Source organism: Plecotus auritus (assembly GCF_963455305.1).
Source record: "Plecotus auritus genome assembly, chromosome: 7".
NCBI classification, from domain to species: Eukaryota; Metazoa; Chordata; class Mammalia; order Chiroptera; family Vespertilionidae; genus Plecotus; species Plecotus auritus.
The window spans coordinates 69,096,684-69,123,118 of record NC_137774.1 but is presented as its reverse complement, the minus strand read 5'-3'; the positions used below and the strand labels follow the sequence as shown (position 1 = coordinate 69,123,118).

The 26,435-nt window shown below is 48.1% G+C and overlaps 1 protein-coding gene across 3 annotated transcripts in view; it reads left to right on the top strand.

Annotated features, from left to right (window-relative positions):
• Window positions 1-26,435, top strand: part of AXIN1 (axin 1) — a 94,068-nt gene that overhangs the window by 65,943 nt on the left and 1,690 nt on the right. The window contains exons 4-10 of one of the 3 annotated variants that reach the window (XM_080681630.1): window positions 6,289-6,385; window positions 10,740-10,877; window positions 15,385-15,914; window positions 16,530-16,700; window positions 22,103-22,348; window positions 24,320-24,427; window positions 26,129-26,296. In XM_080681630.1, the coding sequence (XP_080537756.1) occupies window positions 6,289-6,385; window positions 10,740-10,877; window positions 15,385-15,914; window positions 16,530-16,700; window positions 22,103-22,348; window positions 24,320-24,427; window positions 26,129-26,296 (1,458 nt within the window). The remainder of the gene's footprint in view (window positions 1-6,288; window positions 6,386-10,739; window positions 10,878-15,384; window positions 15,915-16,529; window positions 16,701-22,102; window positions 22,349-24,319; window positions 24,428-26,128; window positions 26,297-26,435) is intronic. The other 2 variants (XM_080681628.1, XM_080681629.1) reach the window with 2 other exon arrangements.

Genomic DNA, 26,435 nt, shown 5'->3' with positions numbered 1-26,435 from the left:
GGGCAGCGATATTCTAGAATATAATAGAAGTAATCCTGTTATTTGCAGATTTTTAATATTTCCTACAACTTTTGTGATATCATACTATGTTAGTACAGTTTGGGTAATATTATTATACTTAAAATCCTTTTATTCTTGAAATATTAATGCTTATTGCATGTAATATATGTAAGATCATTTTTCTTGAATAATTGGTGTTTATTGTATGTAACATCATATTTAAAATCATTTTTCTTGAGATATTAATGTCTATTGCATGCAACATTATATTTAAGATCATTTTTCTTAAAAAATAAAAACTATTTTTTATTGATTTCAGAGAGGGAGAGATAGAAACATCAGTGATGAGAGAGAATCAATTGGCTGCCTCTTGCATGCCCCCTACTGGGGATTGAGCCCACAATCCAGGTATGTCCCCTGACTGGGAATTAAATCATGACCTGGTTCATAGATCAGGGCTCAACTACTGAGCCATATTGGCTAGGCGAATGCATACTTTTAAATTGTGTCCCACTTGACCTAGCTGGTTTGGCTCAGTGGGTAGAGCATCAGCCCTCGGACTGAAGGGTCCTGGGTTCAATTCTGGTCAAGGGCATGTACCTCAGTTGCAGGCTGGATCCCTGGCCCTGGTCTGGGAGTGCATGTGGAGGCAACTAATCAATGTCTCTCCCCCTCCCCCCCTCTCCCTCTCCCATGCTCTCTAAAACTCAATGGAAGAATATTGATAAATAAATAAATTAATTAATTGTGAGGATTAACAAAAAATAGTGTCCCACTTAACATGCCATTTTTATAGTTCATACCTTTCGTTTGCCTGTCTTTGTGGGTGTATATATGTATTTCTTTTGGTGGTTGTTGCTAATCCTTACCCAAGGATAGTTTTTCATTGATTTTGTGAAACAGAGAGAAACATTGATGTGAGAAAGACCCATTGATTGGTTGCCTCCTACATGCACCACGACTGGGGCCAGGGATCAAATCTGCAATCCAGGTACATGCCCTTGACTGGGAATCAAACCCACAACCCTTTGGTGTGCAGGCCAACACTCTCATTCTTAAGACACCAGCTAGGGCACCTGCTGTTTGTGTTTTTGTTTTTTTTTATCTCATCTGTAAACATTCTTGAATATTTTGTTGACCTTCAAAACCAATCAGTAGTAGTTGAAATCCAATCGATATTTGTTAAATGAATATTTTTCTTTTTTCTTTTTAGGTTTAAGTTTTGTTTTCTTTTTTAAATATTTATTGATCAGATTATTACAGATGTTCTTTTTTTTTTCCCCCATAGCTCCCCTCCACCTGATTCCCCACCCCACCCCATGCCCTTACCCCCGCCACTGTCTTCATCCATAGGTGTAAGATTTTTTTTTTTTAAATATATTTTATTGATATTTTACAGAGAGGAAGGGAGAGGGATAGAGAGCTAGAAACATCGATGAGAGAGAAACATCGATCAGCTTCCTCCTGCACACCTCCCACTGGAGATGTGCCGCAACCAAGGTACATGCCCTTGACCGGAATCGAACCCGGGACCCTTCAGTCCGCAGGCCGACGCTCTTTCCACTGAGCCAAACCGGTTTCGGCCATAGGTGTAAGATTTTTGTCCAATCTCTTCCCACACCCCTCACACCCCCTCCCCCCCGAGAATTGTCAGTCCACTCCCTTTCTGTGTCCCTGATTCTATTATATTCACCAGTCCATTCTGTTCATCAGATTTTTTATTCACTTGATTTTTAGATTCACTTGTTGATAGGTATGTATTTGTTGTCATTTTATTGTTCATAATTTTTATCTTTACCTTTTTCTTCTTCTTCCTCTTCTTAAAGAATACCCTTCAGCTTTTCATATAAGCTGGTTTGGTGGTGAACTCCTTTAGCTTTTTCTTGTCTGTGAAGCTCTTTATCTGACCTTCAACTCTGAATGATAGCTTTGCTGGGTAGAGTAATCTTGGTTGTAGGTTCTTGATGTTCATCACTTTGAATATTTCTTGCCACTCCCTTCTGGCCTGCATAGTTTCTGTTGAGAAATCAGCTGACAGTCATATGGGTATGCCCTTGTAGGTAACTAACTGTTTTTCTCTTGCTGCTTTCAAGATTCTCTCTTTGTCTTTTGCCCTTGGCATTTTAATTATGATGTGTCTTGGTGTGGTCCTCTTTGGATTCCTCTTGTATGGGGTTCTGTGCACTTCCTGGACTTGTAAGTCTATTTATTTCACCAGGTAGGGAAAGTTTTCTGTCATTATTTCTTCTAATAGGTTTTCAATATTTTGCTCTCTCTCTTCTGGCACCCCCAAAATTCGGATGTTGGTACGCTTAAAGTTGTCCCAGAGGCTCCTTACACTATCTTCATATTTTTGTATTCTTTTTTCTTTTTGTTTTTCTGGTTGGGTGTTTTTTGTTTTCTCATATTTCAGATCTTTGGTTTGATTCTTGGGGTCCTTTGATCTACAGTTGAATTTCTGTATATTCTTTATTTCAGACAGTGTATGCTTAATTTCTGACTGGTCCTTTTGCATTTTTTTGGCATTCTCATTAAGATCCTTAAAGGTCTCACTAAGTTCCTCAGCGGTTTTTAGAAGATTCTTGAGTAACCTTATAAATGTGGTTCTGAACTCTATGTCGTCCAGTAGTTTGCTTTCCTCCATTTCTTTCATTCGTGACATGTTTCTTTGTCTCCGCATTTTGGCTGCTTCCCTGTGTTGATGGAGTGGCTTTGTGTGGTAGGTGACCTATAGGGCTCAGTGGTTCAGCCTCTCCTATCACCTGAGGGGGACACTCTTGGTGCACCCCTTTGTGGGCTGAGTGCAAGTCTTGGTGTAGTTAAGCCTTGATTGCTGTTGGTACACTGGGAGGAATGACCTCCAGTCCAATTGGCTGTGAGGACCTGCTGTGTCTATAATGGAAGAACTGCTGTGCTAGAGACACCCTTATGGGGTAGGACTTGTTTCAGTGGGGCTTTGGTGCTCACTGAGTCTGCCTCTTGAATGTGTCATTTGGGGTCTTGACTCCTTATGGATGTAAGGAGTTGAAATCTGGTGTCGTCTCACACTGACGACTAGGTACACTGGCTTCTGGATCTCCAATGGGGTGCCGGTCATCTACTGTCTGAGGCCACCCAGCAGGAGCTACAGTGAGATCTGCAGATTTCTCCTCTTTGCTTGGAGGTTTTGGAGCTGTCTGACCAGAGCTGCAGTTTGTTAGATTATGCTGCGATAGGGCAGGCCATTTATATGCAAAAGCCGCTGCACAGGGCTTGGGTGGGTTTGTAGATTGTGCAGGGCGGGGTCTCAGGGAATCACTGGGCTAGGGCGTGGCAAACAGCGATGGCTGCCAGTCAGCCGTCTCTGCGTCTCCTAGTTTCCGCATCCCCGCGTCCTGCACCCCAGCGCAGTAAACAATGATTCCTGTGCGCATGTCTGCAAGAAAGCCACCCTCACTTTCTGACCGGATGGCAGACAGTACAGCTTCTCCCCGTAGGAGTCTGGTTCCCCAGAGTCTCACCAGAAACTGGAGTTCAGAGTAATTGGGAGCTTGTGTCTCCCTTCGGGTTAAAAGAAAACAGCGCACCCAGTCTCCTGCCGCCATCCCAATTAGCGCGATTCACCATCCTCCCTACCTCAGCTTTTCCGCACTTGTGCATGTCTCAGTGCTCTTTTCTCTTTTCTTCTAGTTGTAGTGTGGTATTTCTCATGGACCATTTCATTCTCCTTTATTTTGAATCTTTAGGATAAAATGTTGACATGTTTTTAAGCAACTTCTTACTTGAAATTATTGGGGTTTCAAACAGTACCTGCCATGAATGAAAAGTATCATAAAACGGTTACATTCAGCTGCAGCCCTGCAGATATCCACAACTGCTGAAAGCACAAGATGGATAGCATTTGTAGCATCTGGTTTTCCTCTTCCCCAATACTCTGTTATTAAAATGAAAGTTAATCTGCCTAGGTAATTTTCAATTTTCTTGAAAAGTATCTTAATTCTGTCCAATAAAATATGTTTGCTAAGGGGAAGATATAAAAATTTAAAAACGGCCCAGCCCTAACCAGTTTGGCTCAGTGGATAGAGCATCGGCCTGCGGACTGAAAGGTCCCAGGTTCGATTCCGGTCAAGGGCATGTACCTTGGTTGCAGGCACATCCCCAGTAGGGGGTGTGCAGGAGGCAGCTGATCGATGTTTCTCTCTCATCGATGTTTCTAACTCTCTATCCCTCTCCCTTCCTCTCTGTAAAAAATCAATAAAATATATTTTAAAAACCAAACAAACAAACAAAAAAACAGCCCAACCGGCATGGCTCAGTGGTTGAGTGTCCAACTATGAACCAGGAGGTCATGATTCAATTCCTGAACAGGGCATATGCCTGGGTTGTGAGTTCAATCCCCATTAGGAAACGTGCAGGAGGCAACTGATTAATGATTCTCATCATTGATGTTTCTATCTCTCTCTCCTTCCCCTTACTCTCTGAAATCAATAAAAGAATATTTTAAAAATAAATAAATAAATAAATAAATAAATAAACTAAAAATGTTTTTCTCCTGATATTTTGTTCATCTTGATTTTTAATGAGTCAGAAATGTAGGAAAGTCAAGAATTTGGAATGTAAAATTATGATATATTGGAATGTATATTAGATGCAAAAAAATAGGATTGTGTGTTTTATTAAATTGTTGTTGGGGCAACTGCACTTAGTATTTTAACCTCATGACAAAAATGACTGACCACCTTAGTAGTTTGTGGATTTTGGACATAGGTTTCTGAGGATAATGCCTAATACCCATAGAGGAGTATGGAATTTTTAAGTGCCCCGTTAAAGTATATGAGAAACAAACAAGTTGGTTGCTCTGGACACCTGAACAAAACCTGAGGGCATGTAAAGACATTTTAAATGTATTCTACTCACTTTTTCCTTGACACCTGCCCCCTTGAGTCCCCTTGCACCCACTGGATCACTGGTAGCCAGGGATGTCGAGGCGGTGATAAGAGGGAGAGACCATCACAGCCTCTCTCTGCCCTGTTCTGAACCAAAGCTCACCTTTTCCACTCAGACCAGGGCTCTGGGGAGAATGTTGCAGCCCTACCTTCCCATGAAACTGCTGTGCTGGTAAGTGTGGGACTGGCCAAGACACACCAAGTGTGTCCTGGGTACCAAGGGGCAAGTTGGCAACTTCCCTAGTCCATCCAGCAATTAAAGTGGGGTTAGAATTGTCCTGGCTGCATGTTTGCGTCCACCATACAGGAAGAGCATGATGTGCTGGCAGTGGGCGGTGCTTGGGAAGTAATCGAGGGGGTCAGGACATTGACAACACCCTGGAGTCGGGTCACAGACATTCACTGCACCCTGGAGAGCAGGGAGGCCCACCTGGGGTTCCTTCAATAGAGAGGAAGTAGGAACCCAGAGAAGCCATGGTAGTCATCCTGCTTTGGCGGGCATCTTTTCACACACTGGCTCCTGGTAGCCACTGTGCTCCCCAGAGTAGCTTTTAAATGGCAGGGAAAGGACTGGAGAGTTTTTAGGGATTGTATACATGCAGTGAATTATGTGTTAAATCTGCCATCTGTCTTGAGTAAGTGCATTTAATTATCTTAAAGACAATATATAATTTGACATATTTTTTATAATATTCAGAAGTTAAATCTTCATAGCTGTGTGAAGAAAACTAATTTGAGCACCCCTCAAAGAGAGTACACTGCTTGACCAATTTACCCTGGAAGAAAGCAGAAAAATGAAACCTTGCAAATCTTTCACTATGATCTCTAGATTGTTTTGGCAGCCCATTTTGCAGCTCTCAAATGTTTCCTGTCCCCTCTCAGGTAGGCACATTGCATCCTGCCTGGGCAATAAAGCAGGAGTCAGCAAATGTTTTTTTGTTCGTGTGTTTGTTTTTAGAGAGTGGAAAGAAGGGGGAGAGACACATCGATGTGAGAGACACTATCCCCAGCCCTCAATTGACCAGGGCTGGAGATTGAGCCTGCAACCGAGGTACATGCCCTTGACTGGAATTGAACCTAGGACCCTTCGTCTAAGGGCCGACGCTTTATCCACTGAGCCAAACCCGCTAGGGCAGCAAATGTTTTTTTTAAAGAACCAGTAGCAAATATTTCTGGCTTTGTGGCCACATGCTGTCTCTGTCACATATCCCTTCCCCCCTTTAAAAATGTAAGAACCTTTCTTAATTATCAGGCATTAGTAAAACAGGCCACGTGGACCCTACCCATGGTAAAGCCGGCACAGCTATGCTTTGTGGAGCTGTTCTGTGTGCACTCACACCAGGCTGTCTCTTTCTTCTGGCAGGGATGGAATCCCACCATACAGGATCCGTAAGCAGCACCGCAGGGAGATGCAGGAGAGCGTCCAGGTCAACGGGCGAGTGCCTCTACCTCACATTCCCGTAAGTTCCACCACACAGCTCTCACCCTCCTGTCCCTGAGTTTGAGGCTCGCCAGTCCTCTCAGACCCATGCCCACCTGTTTTTCTCATTCTGACTGTGCTGCTGTGGCCATGGCCAGTGGGAAAGGCACCTGCTTGACTTTCTGTGAGCTCAGCTTACATCCAGATATAGCTCATGGTCAACACTTGGTCATACTCTGCATGTTGGAGGGGGAGCTTTTAGGGCCCAGCCCACATGGTCAGTTCAGAAGATAAGGGGTTGCCCTTAAGTGTCTGCCATGTGGCCTTTTCTCATTGTGCCAAGTGAGGTGCTTCTCCTTGAGGTGGGAGAGAAGCTAGAAGCCTCCCTCGAAAGCTCAATCGCCAGGCCTGGCTGTTGCTCTGTCAGAAAGCCTGGCGGGGGTGCCTCTTGGTCCGAGTTATTGTGAACGCTGCCTTATTCAAGATAAAAAGAGGCATCAGTCTTTCTGTGGCTGAATGGTGAGCGTTATCACATGGACATCCTGACTTTAAAGCTGCCTTAGCTTCACCTTTTCGATAAAAATAAAAAGTGGTTCATTATTTCCTAATGATAGCAGTTCTTCTGCTTGTGGGGATTCACAGAGCCCAACACTAAGTGGCCAGGCACCGTCTGTCTCCACCTGCACATAGTTCCTTTATTGATAAATGGAGTGATTCTCTTTTCTTATTTTGCCACAATAACTTTGAATGGGAAAGACTTTTAGGGGAAGATAAGAAAAGGTTAGAGTAGCAGCTCCAGCCCATTGGTGCCTGCAGCATCTGAGAGTGACACAGGCCACTCATTTGTGGTTTCTGTGCAGGGAAAGTGGTTGTTTCTTGGAATCACAGCACACATCCACTCTTAATCAGGATTCCTTGATTAGTCTCTGCAAATACTTTAATTTCCAGATAAGAAAAATGATTGCTTATGGTTGAGAAGAAAGGATGTTGGTTTGTCCTTACTTCTGTGAAAATGATGGTCAAGCGCTTTGTCACCTCCCAGCTAACCCTTGGCACAGATTTAGCCTAAGCTGGGCACTGATGGTGTCTGCTTAGGGAAGAGTGGAAGATGCTGTGTGTGGAGTGTGTGTACGTGTGTGTATGCACACATACACACGGGTGTGTGCGCTGCAGGTGACTTGGGGAGCATCCAACCTCACTCATGTCATCTGGAGCAATCTGGTCCTGAGCCTTGGGATCTTCACCTTGCCCTGTGGTGATGCGAGTATCTTCTCAGCTCTGCTCAGTGGACCTTTAAACTCAAGACCAGGGCTGGGTGGGGGGTGCACAAGAGGAGACTGGGCATCTTATGTCCCAGAAATTAAGGGAGTGGGGGCACACAGGAGCCGCTTAGAGGGGCTCCTGCTGGCCAAGCCCTAGATAGCTGGAGCATCAGAGTAAGCGGCAGTGAAGTTGGAATCCATGCATCCATGCTGACATGATGAATTAAGAGTTTCATGAGGGACAAGATATTTTCATTGTTCCAAATAACCGCTCACAGTGGGGAAAAAGCAATTTTTGGGGAGGACCTGTGAGGCCCTCCTGAGTCAGGGGTCAGATTCTGTCATCAGTGTTGGGACAGATGGACACTGCCCCTGTGAGCAGAGTGAGCAGGGTGCCCATTGCCTCCTGCCAGGGAGGTCGCCATCACACAGCCCAAGTTGCCATATTGCACAAGAACTGGCCTCTGTTGTCTGTTCAAATGCCCCACTCCTTCCACAGTGTCCCCAGTGCCCTGGGGCTTGCCATCCATGCCCACCTTCTTTCCCTGACTCCTTTCCCAGGACCTTCTAGAAGCACTGGATACCCCAACTTGCCCTTCTTCTTGGGTAAAGTCTCCTCAACTTCAGCACAGACCCCTGCTTAGTATTGGGCACCACCAGGCCTTCCACACGATAACTTTTTTTTTAAGAAACTGATTGATTGATTGATTGATTGATTGATTTCAGAAAGGAAGGGAGAGGGAGAGAGAAACATCAATGATGAGAGAATCATTGATTGGCTGCCTCCTACACACTCTCTAGTGGGGATTGAGCCAAGACCTGGGCATGTGCCCCACCTGGGAATTAAATTGTGACCTCCAGGTCAACACTCAACCACTGAGCCACACCAGCTGGGCAACACACCAACTTTTTCCAACCCTGAAACCTTGGCCTGTGCTGGCTTGCCCTCAGCCTCTTACCCTCTCCAGGCCCCTCAAAGGTTTCTGTGGCCACCTCTGAATCCATCGTGGTCAGCATCAGCCTTACACATAGACATTTGTTTCTGAGCCCTTCACATAATCTTATCGTCTTGAAACTTTCTGTGCTTTTAGGTGTTGTCTTTACTCCTGTTTTGCAGATGAGAAACAGGTAGGCAAAGTCTAGAACTATGCCCAGAGCCCACCAACAAGAGGCTGGAGGCGCCACCTCCACTCAGGCTTTAGCTCTCACCATGAGTCTTTTCTCTTTGCCTTGTTCCACGTCTGAAGGCCAGGGTTCTAAATAGCCACTGTTCACCCACAGAGGTCAGAGATCCTGTGTGCCACCCTGTCCCCAGGCCACCTCTTTCTTCCACCTGTCCTGCCTCATCTGAGGCCTCTCCAGACCTTCCCCATCCTTATATCTTGGTGGCTTAGATTTTTTTTTTTTTTAATCCTCACTTGATATTTTTTCCCTTGACTTTTTAAAAATATATTTTTATTGATTTCAGAGAGGAAGGGAGAGGGAGAAAGAGATAGAAACATCAATAATGCAAGAGAATCATTGATCGGCTGCCTTCTGCACACGCCCCGCCCCGCCCACTGGGATTGAGTCCACAACCAGGTGTGTGCCCTTGACCAGAATAAAACCTGGGACCTTTCAGTCCATAGGCCAATGCTCTATCCACTGAGCCAAACCACCTAGGGCCGTGGTCGGCAAACTGCGGCTCTTTGGCCCCTTGAGTGTGGCTCTTCCACAAAATACCATGGCCTGGGAGAGTCTATTTTGAAGAAGTGGCGTTACAAGAAGTTGAAGTTTAAAAAATTTGGCTCTCAAAAGAAATTTCAATCGTTGTACTGTTGATATTTGGCTCTGTTGACTAATGAGTTTGCCGACCACTGACCTAGGGCTTCCTCTGATTTTTTTTTAGAGAGAGTGGAAGGGAGGGAGGATTGTGGGGGTGAGAAGGAGAGATGGAGGTGAAAGAGACACATTGATTGGTTGCTTCTGCTCACGCCCCAACTCGAGGGTGGGTATCGAACCTGCAACTGATGTATGTGTCCTTGACTTGGAATCGAACCCACAGCCCTTCAGTCCTCGGGCTGACGCTCTAACCACTGATAAAAACTGGCCAGGGCAGTGGCTTAGATTTTTAAAACATGTTTTGCTATATTGGGACAGCTGGTGAAATTGGAATAAGATGTGCTAACTAGGTAACAGTATTATATCAGGGTGGTTGTTGTTTTTAAATAATTGTCCTATTATAGGTATAAGAATGTTCTGGGTTAATGTTAAATACACTCTAAAGTGTTTAGGAGTAGGCAGGCATCATATGTGCAGTTTGTTTTTGACTGGCTCAGAGAAGTGTGTGTGAGAGAGAATGACAGTGTGAGAGAAAGGTCAGCAGTCAGGAAATCTGGGACAGAAGCTCTTGTGCTATTCCTGCAACTGTTTTAAATATGACATTACTTCGAAATAAAGCTACCCCCCAAAAAATAAATAAATAAAAAAAGCTATACAGTGTATCACTATAAAATACATTGCAGAATTATATTCCTTGAAAAGGGAAGTCCTTCATAGTCCTACCTTTACCCCCTGATTTTTTTCCTGTACCATGAATTTTATGTTTCCCACCCCTGCAACAGCCTGGTCCACGTACATCTAAGCACCACATGCTGCTGCCCTCTTGTGTGCAGGGTGGTCACTGCAGGGAGCAGATAGGTCCTGCCTGTGGGCTCTCTCCCGCCTCTCCCTCCTCTGGTTTTTGCAGCTCCTGGCCAGTGATATTAGAAGGCCTATTTTGGGTCAGTCTTGGAGGCCCTCTGTTCAGGGCACACTCACAGGCCCTTGCTGACCACTGCCCTGCTAACCTGACCCCAGGAAACCAAGTTCTGTCCTGCTCAGTGTGTCTGATTCTTTGGCTGTGGAAGTCAGTGCTCCATTCTCACCCCTGATCAGGGCTGGGTGAAGGAGAGATTTAGTCTGACAAGAATAGGGGGCATTGAGGAGATTAATTCCCAGGTAAAAGGGGGAAAAGTAAACACTCACTTTAAAATAAAATTCAGATTTAACATTATTTTCTCCCACCCCAAAAGTGCTTGAGTGCCACCTTGGTGCAGAGAACAGTAGTTCAAAGCTGTGCCTTGCCGACTAATGAGCAGTGTCTCCTTGCAGCGTACTTACCGAATACCAAAGGAAATTCGCGTGGAGCCCCAGAAGTTCGCTGCGGAGCTCATCCACCGCCTGGAGGCTGTTCAGCGGACTCGGGAGGCAGAGGAGAAGCTAGAGGAGCGGCTGAAGCGGGTGCGGATGGTGAGTGGGCCTCAGTCAGGGAGGCCACACAGATCGTGGTTTCCAAATTATTTTATTACAGCTTCAGGCCCTGAGGGGCCCCCTCCAGGTTTTCCCAGAGCCCCCTTCCCCCTACTTGACTGCACACTGGCTCCTGACATGCTTTGACCTGTCTTGATGGTTAGCCAAAGAACGCTTTCCTATGACATCTACCCCTTCTAAAGCCCCCACCCCTTGTTCCCAGCCTGGGCTGTCTCCCTGGGAAGAGGTCCTTATGGCTGGGCCCTGAATGTGGGCCTGGGGAGTGACCCAGTAGGTGTCAGAGCCGTGGCCTTGGTTGCCAGGGTTGGGGTATTTTTTCCACCTGCTTGTGAGAAGAGAGTTAAGAGGGAAGCCAAGACAACTTCCAGCTGTCATCCCCAAAGTAGGCACCACACAGCTCAACTTGGAGATTTGGCACAGGACATGTCCAAAGTGCAGACTAACCAGCCTCTCCTTTCACCCCAGGACCAATTTCCTTCCTGCTGTCCTTCTCTTGGTGCCCCAGGCTCATTCCCTTCTACCAAGGCCCTCCATGCCAGACAACTGACTCTATGCGTGAGCACACGTGCCTTGCTGGCCACATCCCCCGCACCCACAGGCCCCCTTGGCATGTGGAGCTGAAATTTCCCTTGAGTGCTGGTGGATGGAGGCCCTTCAAGCACCTCTGGGTCCTGGGCCACATGCATCTGTGCAGAGCAGAGCAGGCATGTGGCAGGAAGGGCCCGCAGCTCCCACTTGTCACCTCAGAGCACAGAATGGCTTTAGGTTTGGATGTAGGCTTCTGTTTATCTTGTCTACTGACCTGTAGCCTCACTTGATGAAGTGTTGAATGCTAAGAATTTTGTAGTATTTGTAATTCATTTGCTTAAATACCATTCTGCCCATAACTGCTGAAGAGATACCTTGCTTTTGTTGTCCCAGGTATCATTCTACAAATTCATTTCCATACACATTTAAGGGTGTCAGTGCTGGGACATCAGTAACAAGCGTGCCCCTGGAGTGAGGCCTTCCCTGTGCCCCTTGCACTTCCTAGCTGTTGAACTTTATTCACTGAACTCAGTCCCTCCTGAATGCTGTGAGCTTCCATGTCACTGGTAGACAGGCTTTTGCTTGTCTCTCAGCAGGTAGGAATTACCTGCTGGAGGTAAATGGTCACCACCAAGTAAGTGGTTGTCTTCCATTCTTTTCTCAATATTTTATGCTCAATACCTGAAACTCAAAAATGTGATGTTTCTTGAAGGAATTATTTTTCTACCCGATCACCTAATATTCCTATTTAAAATACAGTACATGAGCCCTCCTCAGACTCCATCAGAACCCCTCGGGAGGGGCTTACTCTCTCTCTTTACATGTCCCCAGATGAGTTCTGTGCGCCTGAAGCTGGAGACACTGCCCTAAGTGTAGTAGACATGGGGCAGAGCAGAGGGTCACAGCTGACGATTCCTTTCCTGCCCCCCCAACCCCTCCCGGCACTGCACATAGGGAATCCTGCTGGCTGTACCTTGCAGCTATGATCCTGGGTTCCAGAGCTCCTTTACATGACGCTCAGCTTCCAGCCGAAGGGCATGGCTCCTCCCATCTTTCCCCACATCAAGACATCAGGTAGATTTCAAATAGCGTATTAGAACCTGAGATTCATGTTCTGATATGAACATGGTACCAGGAAGGCAAACCTGAGAGTAAGATCAATAGCCAGACAGTGGTGATTTCCAGGAAGGAATTTGCTTTGAAGTATGTTTAAGCGCTCATGCACATGCACAAGTAAATTTTTCTTACCAGCATCCTTTCCTCCTCTCCTCATGGTGATTGGGTGACCCTCACTCTGGCAGAGCAGGTGCCAGCTGTCCTCCCCACAGTTCCCACAATTCAGTGATCTGTCCAAGGTTCCTCAACAGGGCACCCGCCATGCTGGCTTCTCGTGTGAAGGCAAGGGTGAGATTTCTTTGACCTAGAGCAATGGTCGGCAAACTCATTAGTCAACAGAGCCAAATATCAACAATACAGCGATTGAAATTTCTTTTGAGAGCCAACTTTTTTAAACTTTAACTTCTTCTAACGCCACTTCTTCAAAATAGACTCGCCCAGGCCGTGATATTTTGTGGAAGAGCCACACTCAAGGGGCCAAAGAGCTGCATGTGGCTCGTGAGCCGCAGTTTGCCAACCACGGACCTAGAGGGAGAGGCTCTCAGGAGCCTGTCAGAGACAGGCCATCTAGTGGGAGCCAGGGACACTGAGTATGCACTTACTGAGGCCAGCTCTTAGTGTCCATCAGAACCTTATTGAGTAGTTGAAGGAATAGTTAGGAGCGTAGTTTCAGCATTTAATAGCCTTCTCTGAACAAATAAATGCAGGGAACAGAATCACCATGAAGTATGGAATATTTTAGAAGGAGCTAAATCCCAATTTGCATGTTGTGGCAAAGCTGGTGTCTTCATTTGTGTAGCACAGTATTTCAATGGGCATCAGCTCTCTTTGTGTGAGGGGTCCCCTGAACATGTCATAGTTAACAACTCTTAAAACAAATGTGCTCATTAAACAATGTATGTAATGTTTCTTAAATGGAGTCTAAGAAAGGAAGAATTCACCACTTTTTTACTATAGAATTGAGTTATTATAATTGTTCTGTCAAGTTTTTAGTTTGGCTCAGTGGCTGTGTGTACTTGTGTCCTCAGCAGGTCAACATTTTGGGCGAGACATTTTGAAGGCAGCTGTGGCTGTGGGTATTCTGTGTGTTTTTTGATGTCTGACTCAGATGTTTTTTTCTCTGTGGTGTCCCTGGCAGGTGCAAGGCGGCTGTGTCTGGAACCACCACCAGCTCTCAGGACAGGGGTTAGACCCAGCTGCCAACACCCAGTGGTGTTCTTTAACAGAAATGTTCAAATGAACAGCCTTTTATATGTCTCCATTGTCAGTTTAGGAGCTAATCGGCAGGCACATGGCCTCAAGCTCAGGTGGGCTTACTACATGCAGTGGCCTACAGTGGCCTTCAGAAATGGGTGCATGGACTCTAGGTCATGTGCTCCGCCCGAAGCTGCTCCAGCAAGTTTGCTCCCACAGGTGTCCCTTAGTCCTCAGTTGTGGCACACTGCCCAGCAGCTGTCAGTGCAGTCTCTGTTATCATGTGCAATTTGTAATCTAAATAAGTCATGCCATAAATAATAGTCCTTTTTTTAAAAGGGATAACTACACAATTTTAAAATAACTTTTACTATAAAAATTTGAAAAGAAAAGCAAAGAAGAAAATGAAAACTATTAGCTGAACAGTTAGGTAAATCTGTAACATTTCCAAACTGTAAAATTGAATTCTTACATATGCAGAACTACTAAGGAAAAATGGATCTCAGCTGAAGGTTTACACCTCCTCACCTCTCAGGAATTCGGAGGTTTCCTCTTGGCTTGCTGCTGCTTTAGGGGATAAATGGCTTTAATACTTTCAGTGCCCTGGGAAGACCCCCAGTAAAAAGTCTCCTGGTCCCTTAACCCTGCAAAGCAAAGGGATTGGGATGGGGACACGGGATGGGAGTCCAGGGGTCCAAGTCTCTGCTGAGGTGGCTCCAAGCTGTGCCCCGGGGGCGGAGGGGAGGGCGTGGATTTACCCTCCATCTATTAGATCCCTTCTCTTGTACTTTGTCCTCTGCAGTGCCATTCTACCCTGAGCCTGTTCTAATGACATTTAGATACTTGTGCATTAGTGTGAAATTTTGTGGTAAACTTTTGGAGATCTTTTTATATTAAAGTACAGGTTTAGCTTAGTTCCACTTTCTTTTCAATTATTCCAAATTTACTGAACATTATTCTGGTTTGGACAATTTAATGAAGTGAGAAAATAAATATGTATCTTTTGAAATTAAGGTGATAAAATGCTTCTGTTACAGTAATGGTTATATTAACTTCTAGAGAATTGAATAAAATTCAGTTAATGTGATAATTTATCAAGAAACACATAACAAAAACAAAAAAAGAAACACATAACAAGATAAAAAACAAGAGCTCTTCTGTAAAAAGGCCTTTGAAAATATGGCAATATAAATTGAGGAACAGGAAAATTTCACTGAAAGAAAACAAAAATCTTTATTGAGAAGCATAAAAGAAAACTAAACCTGTGCAGAGATTGCTCTGTGGTCTGAACCGGCAGTGGTGGTGTGTTCCCTGAATCATTAGGGTGTGGCAGTTGCATGCCCTTGCACACTTGTGGGTGAGCACAACTCTCTGTCATCCTGTCTGCACCCCGTCCTGCAGCATAGCCTGCTGAGAGCCTGGCCGAGTTTGTTCAGGAATCAGCAGGGACAGAAAAGTCACTTGGAAGTCCGGCACTTTCCTTGGCCCTTGGCTCAGGGCTCCTGACCGCCAGGACTCGGCACTGACAGGCTTTGTGGTTTTGGGATTTTTTTTTTTTTGGTTGTTTGTTATTTGTTTATTTCCCAAAGTGTGAGGTTTCCTTGGTGCAGCAGGTGCTAAGAGGTGACATGCGACCTTGTCTCTACAGGAGGAAGAAGGGGAGGATGGCGATGTGTCCTCTGCCCCCCCAGGGGCCAGTCATAAGCTGCCTTTGGCCCCAGCCTGGCACAACTTCCCACCCCGCTACACGGACGTAGGCTGCGCAGGGCTGCGGGATGCACATGAGGAGAACCCCGAGAGCATCCTGGATGAGCATGTGCAGCGGGTCATGAGGACTCCAGGCTGCCAGTCGCCTGGGCCTGGCCACCGCTCCCCTGACAGTGGACACATGCCCAAGATGTCAGGAGTGCTGGGGGGCACAACCCTGGGGCATAGTAAGCACGTGCCCAAATTGGGGGCAAAGCTAGAGGCGGCTGGCCTGCATCTTCATAGGCACAGCCACCACCACAGCCACCACGGTGTGGCCAGGCCCAAGGAGCAGGCTGAGGCCGAGGCCATCCGCCGGGTCCAAAGCAGCTTTGCATGGGGCCCGGAGCTGCACAGTCACACAGCCAAGACCCGAAGCCACTTGGAGAGTGTGGGCACCACCCCCAATGCCAACGATAGCCTGGCCTACAGGTGAGTGTCTGGGGTGGCCAGAGCCATGCTTTGAGATTAGGGCTGTGGATTCTGTCCTTGGGCTTGTGTCCATTGCCTTCCCAGGGAGAAAGGGGTCGCAATCAGAGACTGTGGCTCCTGTGGATTCTGTTCTGATTTTCTAGACTAGAATTCTCCTTTAGAAGTCTTTAAACCAAGGTCAGCTGCAGAGACTGCAGGCGTGTCATGGCCAAGAGCTCAGGTGCCAGGTAGAGATAGGCACCAGGTTCTGCCTGGGATGTTGGTCCAGCCAGGGATCCAGCTGTGAAGTGTGCTTAAATAAAGATCCATTTTAGAGCGAGGTGTCTGGATGAGGAGGCGTGGCCGGGCCCTGGATGTCTCCACCAGGCAGGTGACCTGGCCTGGGAGGACACAGGCAAATGCTATAGCTGATCTTTGGCTCCAGCTCTCCCAGCCAATACTGCCTTCCTTCACTTCTTGCCATGGAGTCGCCTGAAACCTCAGTAACCCTACAGAGCTGGGTCAGAGACTGTGAGAACACGCCACTTTGTTGAGGCCTCCATGTTCAGGGAGCCATACAGGGTTAAGCAGAGGTAAGTAAAGTCAGTGGGTGACTCTCAGGTCTTGCTTTTGCAGTGGAAAGGCGGGCACAACCTCCAAAAGAAATGCCAAGAAGGCTGAGTCAGGGAAGAGTGCCAGCACTGAGGTGCCAGGCCCTTCAGATGATGCAGAGAAGAACCAGAAGATCATGCAGTGGATCATTGAGGGAGAGAAGGAGATCAGCAGGCACAGGAAGGCTGGCCACGGGTAAGCAGCAACTTGTGTCTTGGGGGTGTGGGCACAGGCATGCAAAGTGGCTGGTGACCCTCTAGAGCTGCTTTACCAGTGTCCAGAGTGGCATAGCCCCACCTGCCGTCTTACTGCAAACCATGTACAATGGAAGCAGTTATTCAAAGGCACCTGGTTCGAGCTCTTACAGCATAAACTCGTTGACGCCTGCCCTTGTGTGGACCTGTGATGGGGTGGGGTCCTGGATGCAGCTTCAGTGTCCTGGGCCGGAGTGCCCACTGGTGAAGTCAGTCTGAAGTCACCATGCCTCTCGCTGCTGCCCCACACTGAGGAGGGGGCCAGCTGTCACATAGCTACTCTCACAAATGACACCTCCACATGAGAATGACCTAAGGCATCGGGGAAGTGAGGCCGGTACCTGACCCTTACTTCAGCTGGAGCGTCAGCAGAAGCCTTCTGTGTTTATACCTGATCATACCCTCAACAGTGGGTGGGAGAAGGTTCTTGTTTAGTGTGCATTCCTCTGAGCTCTAGATTACCCCACTGGGCTAGTCCATCCTAAGGTGGACAGGGCTGGCTTAGGATGGGACTAGGCCAGAGGTGGGTGATACCCAGGGGCCCTGGGCCTGGGGCTGGTGGCATCTGTCCTTCAGTGGGTGGGCCATCCCCTCCTTCCTCACTCTCAGATTTCCCTGACCCTCAGCATTCTTTGGCCATGGTTAGGGAGGACTGAATATAATATATGTGTGAGGCAGGTGAGCCTGACCTTGGGAATGAGCCCCCCCACCAGTGTCCAGACCTCATTACAGCCACAAAGCCTGTCCTAGTGAGGGGGCCTCTCCAGGAGCCCCTCTCCTGCTCTGGTTGGAGTGGGTTCAATTCCCAGCTTCTCTGAATTTCTCCCATATGGGTTTATAGAAGGAATGGGTCTGTCCCGGCCAGTCCTCCCACCCCAAAAGAAAGATTTCTATGGCTGAAGAGTTAAGAGGTACATCTAGAAATAGCCTCCCAGGTTCCAGAGGCTCCTGCCATCAGTCAGATGGGCTATTTTTTTTTTCCCACATGGGCTATTTTAAATTATGGCCTTCAGTGTCCCCACCAGGCCCTCTCTGGCCTCCCAGGAGTTCTTACATAAGGCAGGTGGGCTGGGGGACATGGGTGGCAAGGAAATGAAGGGGTGGGAGATGGGAAGTGAGGGGTGGGGAGTTAAAAGGGTTGAGAAGATGGGGGTGTAGGAGGTTGGGAAGTGGGGAGCGGGAAGGGGGGCAGAGGTCTCCCTGTGGCTAGCCTTGTGGAGTTTTTTAGGAGGAGGAGCCCACCTCCCCGGGGTATCTTTCTTTGGGCAGTTCTGGTGTCATGAGAGCATTGGGCCAGCCCACTTCCAAGGGGGCCGTCTTGGGTTCCCTCATCTTTACTCCTGGAGATTCCCCCTTTCGAGCTGTAGCTACAAGAAGCTGATGTTTTCACTGGGATCCCATCAAGTGGTTGAGTGATGGCATGTTGCATGGGTGTAAAGCACATTCTCCATGTTAAACAACAAAGAGAAAGGCATGATACCACATCGAGAGGAAAATTATGTTTAGAATTATGCCAAGTGTGTTCAGTATTTTTTAATGGGGAAGGAAATAGATCAATATTCTGAGTGGCTATTTCTAAATTATGGATTATTAATATTTTTTTCTTTCAGTTTCCTATATATTTCACGTTTTTCACAAAGAACATTAAATACCAAAACCTTTTTTATAGAAAGTCTTTGTATAAGATTGATTATATCCTATCTAATAAAAGAGTAATATGCAAATTAACCATCACTCCGCTACACCCACCAGCCATGCCCACCAGCCAATAAGGAGCAAATATTCAAATAAATCCAACCAAGATGGCTACGGCCACAGAGAGGAGGGAGGCTTGGGTTTCTCAGCAATGGAGGAAGCCAAGCTTTCCACACACCCTGGCCGGCCCAGGCCTCCGCATAAGGCTACAAAGTTTCAATTATAGAAGATACATAAATCCCAATAGAAATGGCTGCCCCCACGGAGCAAGCAGAAGGCTTGGCTCCGTTCCAGGCTACAAAGTTTCAATTGTAGAAGATAAATAAATCCCAGATACCAGGGCCTCTGCTTGGGTTGCCAGGGGGCGTGGCCAGCCTGCAAACCACCACAGGCCCCTCGCCCAGGCTGCCCAACACCCCAAGGGAACCCCCACCCTGATCTGGGACACCCTTCAGGGCAAACCAGCTGGCCCCCACCCATGCACCAGGCCTCTATCCTATCTAATAAAAGAGTAATATGCAGATTGACCATCACTCCAACACACAAGATGGCTGCCCCCATGTGGACACAAGATGGCCACCACAAGATGGCCTGCAGGGGAGGGCAGTTGTGGTCAATCAAGCCTGCAGGGGAGGGCAGTTAGGGGTGACCCAGCCAACAGAGGAGGGAAGTTGGGGGTGACTGGGTCTGCAGGGAAGGGCAGTTATGGGGGAGTCAGGCCTGCAGGGGAGAGCAGTTGGGGGTTACCAGGCCTGCAGGGGAGGGCAGTTAGGGGTGACCAGGCCTGCAGGGGAGGGCAGTTAGGGGTGACCAGGCCTGCAGGGGAAGGCAGTTAGGGGCAAACAGGCTGGCAGGGGAGCAGTTAGGCATCAATCAGGCTGGCAGAGGAGTGGTTAGGGGGTGATCAGGCTGGCAGGCAGAGCAGTTAGGGGCAATCAGGAAGGCAGGCAGGCGAGCAGTTGGGAGCCAGCAGTCCTGGATTGTGAGAGGGATGTCTGACTGCCCGTTTAGACGGGCAGTCGGACATCCCTTGAGGGGTCCCAGATTGGAGAGGGTGCAGGCTGGGCTGAGGGACACACACCCCTGTGCACGAATTTCGTATTCCGGGCCTCTAGTATTCAATAAAGCTGTTAAAAATGAGTTACACTGACAAAATCCAACACCCTTTCTTGATAAAAACTCTCAACAAGGTGGGAATAGAAGGATCATACCTCAACATAATAAAAGCCATATATGATAAACCCACAGCTAACATCATACTCAATGGGCAAAAACTAAAACCATTTCCCCTAAGAACAGAAACAAGACAGGGATGCCCACTCTCACCACTCCTGTTCAACATAGTACTGGAAGTATTAGCCATTGCAATTAGACAAGAAGAAGAAATAAAAGGCATCCAAATTGGAAAAGAAGTAAAGCTGTCCTTATTTGCAGATGACATGATATTGTACATAAAAAACCCAAAAGACTCCATTAAAAAACTAACAGACTTAATAAATGAATTCGGCAATGTAGCAGGATACAAAATTAACGCCAAGAAATCTATGGCATTTCTATACACCAATAGTGAACTTACAGAAAGAGAGACTAAAAAAGCAATCCCACTTACCATCGCACCAAAAAAATTAAGATACTAAGGAATAAACCTAACCAAGGAGGTAAAAGACCTATACGCAGAAAAATATAGGACACTGAAAAAAGAGATAGAGGAAGATGTAAACAGATGGAAGAACATACCATGTTCATGGATTGGTAGAATCAACATCATTAAAATGTCCATACTACCCAAAGCAATCTATAGATTCAATGCACTCCCCATTAAAATACCAACGGCATATTTCACAGACCTAGAAAGAACTCTCCAAAAATTCATCTGGAATGAAAAAAGACCCCGAATAGCCACAGCAATCCTGAGAAGAATAAAGTAGGAGGGATCTCAATACCAGATTTCAAGCTGTATTACAAAGCCACTGTTCTCAAAACAGCCTGGTACTGGCACAAGAACAGACATATAGATCAATGGAATAGAATAGAGAATCCAGATATCGACCCAAACCAATATACGCAATTAATATTTGACAAAGGAGGCATGAACATACAATGGAGTCAAGACAGTCTCTTCAATAAATGGTGTTGGGAAAATTGGACAGATACAGGCAAAAAAAAAAAAAATGAAACTAGACCACCAACTTACACCATACACAAAAATAAACTCAAAATGGATACAGGACTTAAATATAAGACGGGAAACCATAAAAATACTAGAGGAATCCACAGGCAGCAAAATCTCAGACATATGCGGAAAGAACTTCTTCACTGATACTGCCCCTAGGGCAACGGAAGCCAAAGAGAAAATAAACAAATGGGACTACATCAAAATAAAAAGCTTTTTCACAGCAAAAGAAACCATCAACAAAACAACAAGAAATCCCACTGTATGGGAGAACGTATTTGCAAGTGTTATCACTGATAAAGGTTTAATCTCCAACATCTACAGGCAGCTTATACAACTTAATAAAAGGAAGATAAATGATCCAATAAAAAAATGGGCAACGGACCTAAATAGAATCTTTTCTAAAGAAGACAGAAGGAAGGCCAAGAGACACATGAGAACATGCTCAAAGTCACTAATTATCCGAGAGATGCAAATCAAAACGACAATGCGATACCATCTCACACCTGTCAGAATGGCTATCATCAACAAATCAACAAACGACAAGTGTTGGCGAGGATGTGGAGAAAAAGGAACCCTCGTGCACTGCTGGTGAGAATGCAGACTGGTGCAGCCATTGTGGAGAACAGTATGGAGTTTCCTCAAAAAACTGAAAATGGAACTCCCATTTGACCCAGTAATCCCACTCCTAGGAATATATCCTAAGAAACTAGAAACACCAATCAGAAAGGATATATGCACCCCTATGTTCATAGCAGCACAATTTGCAAGAGCTAAGATTTGGAAACAGCCTAGGTGCCCGTCAGCAGATGACTGGATCAGAAAACTATGGTACATCTACACAATGGAATACTATGCTGCCATAAAAAAGAAGGAATTATTACCATTTGTAGGCACCTGGATGGAATTAGAGAACATTATGCTGAGTGAAATAAGCCAGTCAATGAAAGAAAAATACCACATGATCTCACTCATTTGGGGATAATGAAAAACAGTATAAACTGATGAACAAAAAGATAGATACAGAGGCAGTAAAGCATCAAACAGACTGTCAAATTACAGTGGGAAGGTTAGGGAGAGGTGGAGGAAATAAGAGATCAACTGAAGGACTTATATGCATGCATATAAGAGTAACCAACGGATGCAAAACATAGGGGGGTGAGGGCATGTATGGGAGTGGGGTGGGGGGGCAATGGTAAGATATGTACACATATAATACCTTAATAAAAAATTTTAAAAAAAATGAGTTACAAAAAAAAAGAAGTGTGCAAGAAAGGAATTGTTTGTGTCATGTAGTTTAGGAGGAAATTGCTTCACCTGGCTTCCAATGGCCAGTATCACAGGGCATTCCTGACCCAGGCATCCAGGGATCAGTGCTAAGTTCAGCCTATGCTGCTGGCTCCTGCCCAGCTCTAGATGCCTGTCTAGGGCCCGAAGTTTCACGTTCTGCCCCTTCTGTTCTCTCGCTCTCAAAGGTCTTCTGGGGTGAAGAAGCAGCAGATTCACGAGAGCTCCAGGCCCTTGTCCATTGAGCGTCCTGGGGCTGTGCACCCTTGGGTCAGCGCTCAGCTTCGGAACTCTGTCCAGCCTTCTCATCTCTTCATTCAAGACCCCACAATGCCACCCAACCCGGCCCCCAACCCCCTGACCCAGCTGGAGGAGGCCCGCAGGCGTCTGGAGGAAGAAGAGAAGAGAGCCAGCAAGTTGCCCTCGAAGCAGAGGTACAGGGCCATCGAGGAGAGCAGGGCTTGAACCTTTCAGGGTTCCTCCAGGTGCTGTGGCTCTGCTTTGGGGTGGAGATCCCTGAGGCCTGAGGTCCATACATAGAGCCACACTGGGTGCCCACCAGCAGTACTGGGTTTTTCCTTCCAATTTCTTCCACATGGCCCTGCTGGAGGCAGATGGTCATTGCACTGTCCTGGGGAGGAGAGGATGTCTGTCCCCTGATCATGCCTCCTATACTTTCTGAGCTTGTACTCACCCTGGGTCTTTATGGGAGGCTGTGGGGTCCCCTTAGTGGCTGGAGGTCACACAGGTCACCACTGGTTGCTGTGCATGCTCAGCTCAGGGGTGTTGGTCCCAGTGGGTCCTGGCTGCCTCTATTCAGGAACCTTAACCCATGCCGTTTACAGGTAGAGTAGTAAACAGTGCTAAAATATGTGCCAGTATAAATCTCTTCTGGAGAGACCCTAGGCCCCACAGCCACTCCTCACTGTGCCCTCTGGCTTTCAGGGGGCAGAGTGGCTCAACCTCCTGCCTCTATGGCCTTAGGCCAGGCCCTGTTCTGTCTTCCAGGGAAGAAAGGGACTACCCCTTTTGAGTGACAAATCTCTCCAGGCAGGAGTGTGGCTTCCCTGACCCTTTCAGCTGGGCCTTGAGGTCACTTTTCACAGACATGCTGGTTCATTGGAATCTCTAGGCGATAATGGTTCCTGAGGTGCCTGGAATCTATAGTTTTCACCAGGGCCTGGCATCACGGCCACCGGCCACTGTTTCCTCAGATGTTACTGGTTCCCCTTGCCCACACTTCAGTCATTCGGTTCCTGACTCTGCCTCCCATGGGCCTCACTGTGTGTGTGTCGGGGGCGGGAGGGGGTGGACGGGGCGCTATGATGCTCTGGGGAAGCTGGTGTCAGGTGCAAACTCTCCCTAGCATCCACCTCATCAGGCACAGGTGGAAGCCTGAAGGTGTCCCCGGGTGGTTGAAGGTGAATGTTTTTTACAGCCAACTTTTTTACTCTGTGATCTTGTTCAGTCATTATGGAGCCAGCTGGCTCTGTGCAGACCCCTGTGACCTGGAGGCAGACAGGGCAACAGAGGGCAGCCTAGGGAGAGGCTGGGGCGGGAGGGCTGGAATTCCTCCTGTTGCCAGGGCTTCTTGGGACATCATTTCTGCTGCGATCTCCAGGAGACAGGGCTCTCATTCCCTCTTTTCACCAGAACATAGCCAGCTCCTCATAACACCATGGTCTTTCTGTAGCCAGTGGAGCCATTCTGTGACTTGTGTTTTGGGGGGTGAGCCGCCTGTGGGGTTTCAGACAGTGGTGTCGTCGGTCCAGGCCATGTGAGCCTTTTGTAAATGGCCACAGAGCAGAGGTCTGGATGTGACAGTGGGGTTCTAGGCCTCCCTGAGCTCCTCGTGAGGTAACCCCCACCCAGATCAGTCAGAGCAGAAATTACTGTTGGGGTTGCACAGCACATGCCCAGGGTAGATGGCCACTTGGAGAGGAGCTGCTGGCCAGTGAGACCCAGAACAGGACTCTGGCTGCTTCAGATGGAGCAGTGACCATACTCCAGGACCCAGGCCCATGTCAGAGGGCCAAGTGGGAAGAGCTATGCCCTCGGAAGAGGCTAGAGGCAGGTCTTCTCAGTGTGGATGAAATGACAGGATCCTAGCACCTCAGATGAGGGGTTCCCCAAAGTATATTCCAGGGAGCCCAAGGACTCTGACCACAAATGAAGAATGTGGGAAATCTGAATGATGAAGGCAGCATCTGTTTCTTGACTGATCCTGACCACTTGACCACCCAAGAAGGGGTTTGCCCGACTCACACAGTGGAAGCCTTGCGTGGTGGTAATGGAACCTCTTGGGGAGCACATGCTCTGCCTGCTGTCTGTCACCCTGTTGTCACCGCGGAGTGTAGAGGCCCTGCCCCAGGCCTGTGTGGCTCACTGACGCAGTTGTTCCCTAGGTATGTGCAGGAGGTCATCCAGCGGGGGCGCTCTTGCGTCAGGCCGGTGTGCACACCCGTGCTGAGCGTGGTGCCAGCAGTGTCCGACACGGAGCTCTCCGAGACAGAGTACGTGCGTCCCCTGCGGGTCCTCTTGTACTGCTCATCCAGCCTGTGCTGTGGGCCAGGGGCTGTGGAGCAGCAGCTGTTTCCCAGGGCGGGAGCCCGGGCGCTGCACTGGAAGAGATGGGGCTCCAAGCTGTACACAGGCCTTTCCTTCCTGTCTCTGTCAAACGGGACACTGACCATCCACGTGATGACAAATGACCAAGAGGAGGTCCCATATGTCACCCAGCCAGGACTCAGGACTTAGGGTCAGGGCTGCACCCATGGTTCCTCTGACATGCTGCCGACGGAAAGCATCAGCACCTGTGGTGCATGTCCAGGTGCTGTGTGCACAGTGAGCCTGGGTGTATTCTCACGTGGGACGTATCTGCTCCCTAGGTATGCGTAGAGTAGGGTGGGTGCTAGGGAGCTGCAGGCCACATGCAGACAATGCTGGCTGCCCATCCCTGCACTTCTGCTCAAGATAGAGCAAAAGGAAGTCCTCCACCAAAGTCCTCTCCAAGCTTACCCCAGACAATGCCAGCCAGCTCTGATTGTCCCCACCAGGTCACTCCTCAGGGGTGGCCCCAGGAGGAGCAGGAACCTGTCTCCTGTCTGTAGAGAATGGGCCCACACAAACCCCGAGGCAGGCTCCTAGGTTTGAGGTTTCAGGACTATGGGAAGGAAAGCAGGTGCCATGGAGTGTGGCTCGAGGGGTGGACAACCACACAGATTGACTCCATGGTATGTGCCCAGGAGCACCAGGGAGGGGAGGGTCCTCATGGAGAGAAGAGCCCACTGTGAGTTAAGGTGGCCTTTCTGATATGACGCTGGTTCAGGAAGCTTCTTACCATGTCCAGCTGGCAAGAGCCAAGGACTGTGCCCATGTGTACCTGGGCAACTCCAGAGCAGTCACAAGGATGAGGGGTTCTGGGGGACAGAGTGCTACCTGTCCCAAACACAGAATGGCGGCACAGGACCCGTCTGGGTGAGGGCCCTACCCCAGCCTCAGTGGGAGATGGTGCTGGCCTCACACCCCTCTCTGGAAATCTGGCTGGCTGCTGCCTCTGGTCTTTGGACAAGCTCTCTGCTGTGGGGCAGGTCCATTTCAAGACCCAACACAATTGTTTGTCCAATTCCTGGCCTTCAGGTGTTTTTTATTTGGGAGCAGTAGGCTTTATCTGGGGTACAAGCTGTGTAGTCCAGCCCAGAGGCAGGGGCTACATTGGTTCTAGTGGCCTGGCCACCTTAAGAAGCAGGTAGAAGGATCTACTGTGGGCTCCAGCCCTGAGAAGCCTGCTGGCCCATTTTCATGTGGTCTGTGTCACGGGTGCTGCCCATTAGCCAGTCCAGCCACAGTGAGGCCAGGAGCTTCCCAATGGTGGAGGAGAGCGGCAAGTGAGCTGAGGCACTGTGGAGATGTGGGGCAGGCAGGAAGGGGGGAGATGAACTGGCGTCCACGCTGTGTCTTTGTGCATAGGGTTGGTGCAGGATTGGAACCCTGGGTTGGGAGACCATTCAAGGCAAGGGCCCCTGGGGGCTGGATGCAACTGAATGGGTGGGGTGAATATTGGGACCTCTGGATGCATGACGTTTCTGAGTGTGTTGCAGCTCAGAGTGTGTTGCAGGCCTTGCCCCGTCGTTTCCTGGGGAGCCTGGGGCCTGTCGGGGAGATGACCTGTGGGACTCTGAGCTCAGCAGTAACCACTGTGTTTCTGCCTCCAGGACGAAACCACAGAAGAAGGTAGGAGGTGGGGGTGCCCAGTTGTGTGACAGCATCGTTGTGGCCTACTACTTCTGTGGAGAACCTATCCCCTACCGGACCCTGGTGAGGGGCCGTGCAGTCACCCTGGGCCAGTTCAAGGAGCTGCTGACCAAGAAAGGCAACTACAGGTGAGAGTTAAGGGCTGGGGTCTGTGGTAAACAGGTGTCCAGGAGATTGTGGTGTGGTGTGTTGGGTGCCCTATTCCCACCCTGTTCTTATCCCATCTAGTCCTTGTTCCCCTCTTACCTGCTTAACCAACCCTGAGCT